This window comes from Brassica napus, chromosome C3 (genome assembly GCF_020379485.1).
Source record: "Brassica napus cultivar Da-Ae chromosome C3, Da-Ae, whole genome shotgun sequence".
Taxonomy (NCBI): domain Eukaryota; kingdom Viridiplantae; phylum Streptophyta; class Magnoliopsida; order Brassicales; family Brassicaceae; genus Brassica; species Brassica napus.
In genome coordinates this window covers 17,549,252-17,559,628 of record NC_063446.1, presented here as the reverse complement: position 1 = coordinate 17,559,628, position 10,377 = coordinate 17,549,252, and the positions used below count along the sequence as shown (strand labels likewise).

Here is a 10,377-nt window from a genome sequence, read left to right as displayed (position 1 = left end):
TTCATCAGAAAATATTAATTTGGAAGCTTTTTGATAGATGCTTTACGATGAATAATACACAAAATACGCATCTATTAATTACGTATTACCCTACACAGAATACATCCAAAAAGAACAGTAAAACGTACCAGGAAGATGGACATACAAAAAAAACTAAAGGCAGTCTATGTGGTCATCGGTCAGTAACAATGCTCTAAGCCATCAGAATTATCTCGATCGTCTTCAAGTGCATCTGCTTCACCCCATCCTCCTCTCCCCAAGGGCTGAAGAACGATGACCCTACCGTTACTTAGCCCAACAGAGATCTGGCTCGGATGTGATGGATGAGCGGCTACAACAGCCGGATAAACTTTGACCCTGTCTCATTCCAAAATTGATTACATCATTTCTGACCGTTTTTAGTATCGAATATAAGAAACGTGGGGGCAGGCAAGGAAAGTGTACCTGATGTTGCTAGGGATGGGTTGAGTAAAAGCAGTGAGATTGATTCGACATTTTATCAGAAATGTCATGGAGTCGAGAATTTTTATAGACTCGCTTCTAAAGCCAACACAGATGATCTCACCATCAGAAGAATATGTAGCAGAAGTAATTGCAGCTTCAGATTCATCAGGAACCCACTGCATAGCATTTTATTGGTTATAACGAGATGCAAGGGGATATCATCAGAGAAGATGTCTTGCAAGTATTTGCCTTTTACCTGCCTAAGGCAATCTAGAGTTGGAGCTGCGTGTCTACTTATCCACTTATCTTGGACAACGAGTAGCTCGATTTGATACGGGTCAAACTGGATTTGCGTTACCAGAGAGGACACATTGTTAAGCCGGGTGCAAAAGTTTTGAATAGAGTCAATACTTGTTAGCTTTAGCCATCTTTTTGTGCTCCAAACACACAGCTGGAGAAAACAGAAAAAAAAAACAATTTAGGAAAATCCTGAAAACACCTACAGTAAAGATGGCATGTACAAACCTTTCCATCTGCTCCTGATGAGACGAGGACATTAAAACAGCGCGAAAATGCTAAGCAGGTTATTCTCTGATCATGGCCGTCCAACTTTTCTTTGATCTAACACATTTTACAGATTCATGTTGGTATATATATATATATTTTTTTGCACTAGACAAACAAAGACAACGGTTCAGATGATTACACTATGAAAACGGAGAGCTTTACCTTTCTTGAGGATAAGCAATGGATGAGGATAGAGCCATCATCAAGCCCAACGGCAAGTAAATCAACAGGAATAAATATAAAATACGTAGCCATAGGTTTAATAGGACTTCCAAAAGCAGCTACCCTCTGCAGTTTTTATGCAGCACAGTATCATTCGATGACACAAAAGGCAGGAGTTGAAAGCTTATAACAGTACAATACAACAATGCTTATTACCTCAAAACTCTTCAAATCAAAAACAGCAATTTTTCCTCCTGAAGTAGAGAAAAGATAGGAGCCCTTGATCGCAAAGCAAGACGTTGAATCCTCAACAGAGGTGGCTATTTCGTTTTTCATAGTTTTCCCACTCATGGGTTGATGTAATCGTGGCTTCGGAAATACATCTTCCTTCAATACTCGAGGAGTATGCTATATAAGTAGAAAGTTTGAAAAAAAAAATCAAGTAGATAGTGTAAGTAGTCAAATGACATCAGAGCTAAAAACATAGGAGAGACAATTTTGGCATCTGAGTCTAAACCTTGCAGAATTCATTTTGGCCAGTCGACCACGTCCAGAGTTTATGTGTGGCGTCATCTGCCAAAGCCAGAATGTAATCTCCACAAGGGGAATATGTCAAGCATGCAATCTAGCAAAACCAAATAATTATACCCAGTGGTTGAAGATATAAAGGAAAATTTTGACTACATGCATCAACAAACAGCATCGCTATTCAACAGATCATTTTACTCTAAACAAAGTAAAGTTCTTTTTGTTTCCTTCTATAGATGAATAAAAGGTGAGAATGAAAGTCTTATAAGATTCTGGAGAAAGTAGCCATTACATACCCTTTCACCTGACCAATAATCAGGAAGAACCAATGAACTGCACTCGGATGGATGATTGATTTCCTTAAGTTTGCAGTTACCAACCTTCGTTCTTGGCCCTGTTCCGTTCAATTTGTTTTTTAAAGAGGATGGTTCGCCACAAAGGTAAGGTACTACTGGGATATGTTCCAGAGAATTAGAATTGCTGCATGAATGAGGTCTCCACCAGTCCATACTGCATGAGGTGAAGAGAATCAAGACTAGAAGAAACCAATGAAAAGAAAGAAAGCAACCCATTTTTGGGCAGCCTTACGTCTGCTTCATCAGTGTTAAGAGTCTTGATTTTGCCATCTTAGGAAAGCTGAGTATATCTTTCAGTGCTGGATTCTTCTTGGCTAGCATGGCAACAGACGCAAGTAATTTTGTCTTTTGCGACGTGTTATCAAGAGATCCAGATGGGGTAGTAGCCTCCCTACAGTAGGAAAAACAATATTCATCAGAGTGAAAACTAAGTCTAGGATTGCTCAAGCATCTTTTACAAGGAAATAATAAACGAACCATTTCAGCTTCTGAAGTTCAAGAAACATGGCCTTTGAGTATATATTAGCGTGTTTGTCTGTAAAAGCTGCCAGGTATTCTTCAGCCTTTCCCATTTCACCGAGCTTCATCACTTCAGCCAGATAATTTAAGTTGAAGAAGACTTTTGTTTCTTGCTCAAATCTTCGGAAAGAAAAACCTTGTCAACAAATAATAAAAATATTATCCAGAATAGCATATCTTTCCAGATGTTTTTACCTATGCAAAGTGTTCTTGTACTTTGCTTCATGGAGAAATTGAAGGATTAAGCGAATGAGATCTTCCTACAAGAAACGCACTGATCAGAAACAAAAGACTAATGAATGCAAAATATACATTGCATTTTAAATCTCAACATAACTTCGAAAAAAAGCTGACAAGAAAAATAAGAGCAAAATTTCACCTTCGAACCTCCCATTCTCACATTAGAATTAGGACAAATGAGGGAGATAAGGGACAGCAGTGCGGATTTATTCAAATTCGGAAAAACAAGTTTGCCACATAAAGAAGGATTGCTTTCTGCTAGTTTGCGGAGATCAACACACAAACTAGCTCTAACCAATGCTTTGTCCACGCTCCCAGTTTTCTCAGGAATTCTATAAACAAAGCAACCACCACAAAAAGAAAAAAAAAAAAGAAAACTCAATGAGATGTGCATTAAGGAATATTGTTACAGGGCTACTTAATATAATATTAATCCTTGCCTTAAATCGTCTACAGCAATCACCTCAACCAAATCCTCAAAGCCATCATCTTTGAAAACAGGAATCCGTCTCAGATCGTTGGAGAAAATGTTCGCAGATTCAGAGCCACCACTTCTGCAGAACACAACTAGAGAAGAATAAGAAAGCATACATGACAAAAAAAAAAACAAAGTCTTCCAATCATTTTAAGCAAATCTACTAATCACCATGAAATTGAAGTCATTAGCTGAAAAAAACTAAGAAAACGATTCTTTTTTTTTTGAGTTCCTTCAACTAGAAAGAGTAGGGCTTTAGCTAACCTATCAGGTGCTTCAGAAAACTTCCACTTGTACAAGTCAAAGAACATCTTCCTTGAGAATGTATTAGTATCCGGACTAGTGAATGATGAAAGGTAGTCCTCGGCGTCTTTCCACTTACCATTGGTGATAAAACCAGAAAAGTAGCTATAATCAAAGAAAGCCCCTGAATCCTGCTCCAGTCTATAACAGAAACACACAGTGATAAGAAGATGCACTGTAATGGTAAATGAGAAAGACCCAAAATCAAAGAGAGAGACCGTACAAGTGTAGGCTTTTCTCATAGCCCTCTTCGTGAAGGAACTGTAAGATGAGGAAGATGAGATTCTTTCGATTCGTCTCGTCTAAGATCATCGTTGAATCACCCATAACACACAAACAAGCATTGAATTTGCAGCTCCAGAGGAAATCTTTAGGGTTTTAAAGAGGGGGGAGAGAGATAGAGCGCACGAAACGGCAAATAGAGAATCGCAGTTCCCAATTGTCTCCAGATCGGAGACGAATGAAAAGTTTGCAAGTCAGCAAAAGCCTCGTCGTCGTCGTCGTCGTCGTCGTCTTCGTTTACTCCGCTGATGGAGTTCACTTCAATTTTTAGGGAAGCAATGAGAGAAGCCGAAATTTAAGGGCTCTGATCAGTGCACCAACTTATCATTATCACCATGACATATACGGTCAAAGGCAAGGAAAACGACTTTTTCAACACATCAAATAAACTAAACTACATCTGGTTGGTTAAGAGAAACTAAACTCGATCTAGTTGGTTATGAGGGAACTAGAAATTGATCCGTATATATAAGGCTGGACACTTTACCCGATATCCGAAGCCGCATCCGAATCCGATCCGAAAAATCCAAACCAAAATCTGACCCGAAGTAGCAAAATATCCGAACGGATATTAAATTAGGAGGGATTGGATATCCGAACCCGAACGGATAATATCCGAACCGAACGGATAATATCCGAACCGAACGGATAATATCTGAATCCGAATGAATATCCGAAGATAACCGAACATATGTATAATTAACCGTATATTTCTAGTTTACATCTCTCATTTTATATAAAATATGTATATTGATATTACACATACTTTAAGTTCATATGATATACATAGAATTATGGAGAAAATGATTTGCTACTCACTTAAAATGCATGTCAAACTTTTTATTTCAAGAATTAACAAAAAGTTAGATCCAAAATTTAAAAACAATAACCAAATTAATGTATTTTCTTAGTTTCAAAATGTTATGTCCAAATCTATTAACCATTCAATCTATTAAAATAAAAAATTAGTTAAGTGAAAGGTTATATTTTTAAATACAAGAAATTTGAGAAATGAAAAGTTTAAATTTTTTTTTTCAAAATCTAAATATTCGAATCCGATCCAAAATAATCGAACTCGAACTAAAAATACCCGAACCCGATCCGAAGTACAGAAATACCCGAACGGGTTCTATACCTCTATACCAAAATACCCGAAAATTCAAAATACCCGATCTGAACCCGAACGGGTACCCCAACGTCCACCCCTACGTATATAGATGTTAATTTATAGGGATAATTTAATTTGAAACATACTTTAATTATTATTTTTAATTTGAGAAATACACCATTTCTTTTTTTTTGTGAAAACTACTCTTTTCCCTATGTGAGATGTTAGATTCACGTTTATTATGGGCTTCCAACTTAAAATAAATTGGTGATTATTGGATTGACCATATCTCTTTATATATTACTTAATGTCCCTTAGAATTCCCGATGTGGGATATATATCCCTAATACCCTTCCTCGAGATGACGGCTCTTATCAGCCAGAAATCTCGGAACTTTAAGACAATTATACTCGGTCGAGCAAGTTAATTACGATCTTTTATATCCGGTCGGGTAGGGTTAATCACGACCTTTATACCCGGTCGGAATGGTTATATTAATTAGGAGTTTTAGGGTATTTAGGATATGGGCTCTGATACCATGTTAGATTCGAGTTTATTATGGACTTCCAATTTAAAATCAATCGGTGATTAGTGGATTGACCATATCCTTTTATATATTACTTAATGTCCCTTAGAATTTCTGATGTGTGATATATATCCCTAATACCCCTCCTCGAGATAATTGCTCTTATCAACCAGAAATTTCGGAACTTTAAGACAGTTATACTCGGTCGAGCGAGTTAATTACGACCTTTTATACCCGGTCGGGTAGGGTTAATCACGACCTTTATACACGGTCGGAAGGGTTATATTAATTAGGAGTTTTAGGGTATTTATGATCTGTGCTCTGATACCATGTTAGATTCGGAGTTTATTATAGACTTCCAACTTAAAACCAATTAGTGATTAGTGGATTGGCCCTATCCCTTTATATATTACTTAATGGCCCTTAGAATTTCCGATGTGGGATATATATCCCTAATACCCTCCTCGAGATGATTGTTCTTATCAGCCAGAAATCTCGGAACTTTAAGACAGTTATACTTGGTCGAGCGAGTTAATTACGATATTTTATACCCGATCGGGTAGGGTTAATCACGACCTTTATACCCGGTCGGAAGGGTTATATTAATTAAGAGTTTTAGGGTATTTAGGATATGAGCTCTGATACCATGTTAGATTCGAGTTTATTGTGAGCTTTTAACTTAAAACTAATAGGTGATTAGTAGATTGGCTATATACCTTTATATATTACTTAATGTCATTTAGAATTCTCGATGTGAGATATATATTCCTAATACGATAAGACGTTATTGTCCTGATTTTTGTTAAAATTAAAAATCTTAAAAACTAAAAGTTGTTTATTTTTTGTGATTTTCGTGACCAATCTTAATTAAATTTCTCATATGCAGAGGCGCCCCTTTTTAATTAAATTAGATAACTCTTGAAATTAGTATGTGCTTGGTTTCTTTGTTTACATGTTAAAGGAATGGGAAAGAGGTTTCTTTGGTATCTCAAGTATCACCAACTCAGATATTTTTTGGTTTATTAAGATCCTGCAATTAGTTATTTCATTTTGAACGTGGATTCCGTGTGATTTTCTGGTCATTAGCAAGAACGTGGTGTTCCTCTTGGCCCCCTTATTTATGATCAAATAAAATATGGTCCGATAAGCTTCTAACGATGATGAAAGAGAACAAATAACAGCTTAAAACTCGATGATTACGAAGACTCACCATCGTCGTAATCTAAAATGTGTAATTTATTCTTTGTAGAACTATGTTATGTTAGAATATTATTTTAATTAAAAGTGATTCATCTTTCTAGATTCAGCTTAAACCACATGTCTTGTATTTGGCAAATGTTATTTGCTATTCTATATTCAGCTATAAGATGCTAATTTCATTATGAAAGAAAAAAAATCAGAACTTACATACCACCTTCTAGGGTTGAGTTCTGCTAGCGTCAATTTGTATTTTTCTTTTGAAAAGAAAAGTACATCATATTTTAATAACATATTTAACTAGGACTAGTGTACATTCAAAATTTTCAAACTTATAAATAATCATATTATACTTTTCAATCAAATAATAGAATAATTGTAAACATCATCAATATGGATAGTTTAGATATTTTACTTTGTAGAAAGTGTAATTTTCAAATAAGCTAAATGAAGGTGTAGTTTTCAAAATAAATTCTCTTTTTGAAGTATATTTCCAAATTTTCCCTAATTTTATTCATTTTTATAAATTATTACTTTTTCATGATTAATACTATGTACTTTATATATGTCATCACATAATTAATTGTATAAGTATTTGAATATTTTTAGATTCATGTACATCAGAATCGAACCTAAATCAAATTGGATAATATATACTTTAGGTTATTTGGTTTTTTTTAGTATGGATTCAAAATACCCAAACCGAATTGGTTAGTATGGTTAATTTTGGTACAAATATCCGAGCATGTTTCATATACAATACATTTTGGATATTTTTAGATTTTTATACATCAAAATCAGATTTGGAGCTCGAAACCCAATCGAAAATTTATAATACCAAAGTAGAGCCTAATTTCAAAACCCAAATTTAAAAAAATTGAACGGGTATCTGAATGTCTATGCCTAACTGGTTATGTAAACGAAAAAAACTCTTTGTTAACAATTTTGAATTTTTGTCACAAATGGCGCAAATTTATTCAAAATGTCGAATTATTATGGTTAATATGTAACTAAATGCTATCAAAATATTATAGTAAATATAATTAATGAAGTAGTTAAAAAGAGCGAGAAATGAATGTAAAATATATAATAAAATACTTCAAAATAGATGAGTTTTGTTTTGTACTTTTGTAATAAATGAAGTCAAATTATTTAGAAAATATAATAAATTAAGTGGTTACAATTAATTGAAAATAAAATGAAAATTTGTAAGAAATATTTTAAAATAGGCAAGTATTTTTTTGGTATTTCAATTTTAATAGAATAAATAAAAAAATATGTCGATTTGGCATAACTAAAAATAAAAAAAGTTAGTTAACAAAAACCAAAAATGTGTACACAATCACTTTGATTTATAATACAAAATTAGGTGTATACATGTACAATTTGAAAGTAATGTACACACGAATTTTTTATTTCGATTTTTTCATTAATGATGGAAATTTACAAAAATATTTTCGTCTTCTTTCTTGGTCACTGCCGACCAGAAACCCTAATTTCCGCCTCTCTCACCTATTTTTTACGATTCTTTACATTATTTACTTGTTTTTTTAATGTATTTTGTCTAGATCTGATAGATTTCAATCCTAATTCATGGTTGCAAATAATCAAAAGTTCACAATTGTTGCTCTGGTGAAGCTTTCTTTGCGACTAAACCGACGACGGTTCCAACATCCACAACTCTAGTCCCGAGCATGACGACCACAGCGAGGAGGAGACGATTTCACCCCCAACGTTCCCGTCATCTACGCTGATTTCGTTTACGTCACCGTTGTCACCGTCATTCAGTCTGTCGCCGTCTCCGTCACCGTCATTCAGTCTGTCGCCGTCTCCGTCACCGTCGTCATCTTCGTCCTCGTCATTGCCTCTGTCGCCATCTTTGTATACCGCTCTACTGTCTTCTTCTATGTCTTTGTGTCGTTAATCTTATAGACAAGAATACATCGTTTAATGTTGAAAAATTGTAAGAGATAAAATCTGGATCATTGATTTTGAATGTAAATCAATAAATCCAACAGTTAAAATTAAAGGTAAATATGTGTCAAATCAAATTTGGTCTGTGAATAAAATAATGTTTTTCTTTTTCCAAGTTACGTAACTGAATTAGTTAGAATGAAAAGAATGAGGAAATTGAGAGTGAGCTTAGTTTACAAAAAGTGTCCTATTAGTAGAAACTAACATATTGTGAAATAAAAAACTTAAAACTATCTCTGAGTGTATTAATAATTTCTATATATTATGGGGATTGTTGCAAAAATGACTTAAAACTCAAAGTCAAACACAAAATCAAACCCATGACTTTTTTTTGTAATTTTCATTTGCCCAATTCACCCTAAAAATTTGGATTATTAACGAAAATATCATTACTTTCTTTTCGAAAATGAACATTTTACTCTACCATCTTCATCTTTTTCAAGTGTTCAAGTATTTACAGTACTTTCATTGCCATTAATACACCATGTACAACCAATTTGAATATCTTAATGCACCTAAATATCAATATTCACTCCTCTTATGCACTAAAATAACATATCTTTCACTTTCTTTATTTATTCATCCAAAAAACTAAGATTTGATTCTAAACTTTTTAAGGTTTATAGAACCATTCAAGCTTAAGATTCTTGGTCATTAACAAGTGGGTCGCTTTCGTGTTGAACTTAGGGGTGGGCGTTCGGGTACCCATTCGGGTTCGGTTCGGATCTAATCGAGTTTTGGGTTTTCGGGTTTAAATATTTCAGCCCCATTAGGGTATTTTTAAATTTCGGTTCAGGTTCGGTTCGGATCTTTGCGGGTTCGGTTCGGGTTCGGATAACTCATTTATATTATTTTTAAAATTTTAATATTCATTATATGTTTAAAATTTCTCAAAATCTATAAAACAAAATAATATATTCCATATAAATTTGTATAAATATATCAAAATACCTAAAATTAACATATAACTTGGTTTGATTTGAATATTTGGATAGAAAATCAATAGATATTTCAAGCATTTTGGTGTTTTTAATCTATTTTAGCTATTTTAAACATTTACTTTTGCCTATTTATGTATATTTTCAAGTATGTTAGACAACTTAAAAGTATTTTATATATTAAAATATTAAGTCTTATTTTTCTCGTGAAAGACTTCTGTGTAAGTCTTCTAGAAAAAGTCAAATTTCTGACACAGTTCGGTTAATTACAAAACTAATATGTTTATCCTCAAAGACTTTTTCGGAAGTATTTCTTTGTAAGTATTGGATTACTTTTGTTTTGAAAAAATCTCAAAAATACCAGAGATAGACTTCTCTGGAAGTCTTGTTTTGTAAATTTTCAATTGCAAACATGACCTCAATGGAATACATCCTAGAAGTCTTCTGGGCGACTTCCGTGGAAATCTTTTTCGTCAAAGTTTAATAAACTTTCATTTTCTTTAAAACTGTAAAATTTTTTTGACATTTTCTTGTTAATTCATGTATATTAGTTGATATTGAAGTTCCTGAATGAAATTTATAATTTAATTGGTTTTAATTATGGAGTTACCAACATTCATGTTTATTAATGTTTCTAGCTAATTCGAGAAGTCTTTTACATTAGTTTTTGTAAACTTGTTAAGTAACTTTAAAATATGTTTTTAACTTTCAAAAGTGTTAAGTAACTTCAAGAATATCAACATATAGTTTAATGTGTC

The 10,377-nt window shown here is 33.6% G+C and overlaps 1 protein-coding gene across 2 annotated transcripts; it reads right to left on the bottom strand.

Moving 5' to 3' along the window:
- On the bottom strand, positions 1–4,235 carry LOC106397239 (protein TOPLESS). Of its 2 annotated transcripts, none has more exons than XM_022699209.2 (15): positions 3,818–4,235; positions 3,556–3,735; positions 3,257–3,383; positions 2,956–3,148; positions 2,772–2,836; positions 2,535–2,696; positions 2,290–2,448; positions 1,998–2,211; positions 1,691–1,798; positions 1,390–1,581; positions 1,174–1,299; positions 970–1,065; positions 701–895; positions 445–620; positions 1–357 (listed from the first exon to the last, which is right to left on the bottom strand). In XM_022699209.2, the coding sequence occupies exons 1-15, from the start codon at positions 3,834–3,836 to the stop codon at positions 180–182; spliced, it is 2,190 nt and encodes a 729-aa protein (XP_022554930.2). In that variant the 5' UTR covers positions 3,837–4,235; the 3' UTR covers positions 1–179. The 2 variants fall into 2 exon arrangements, with proteins under 2 accessions (XP_022554930.2, XP_013693280.2); XM_013837826.3 differs by having other exon boundaries at positions 3,257–3,370; positions 3,818–4,232.
- Between the last annotated feature and the right edge of the window lie 6,142 nt (positions 4,236–10,377).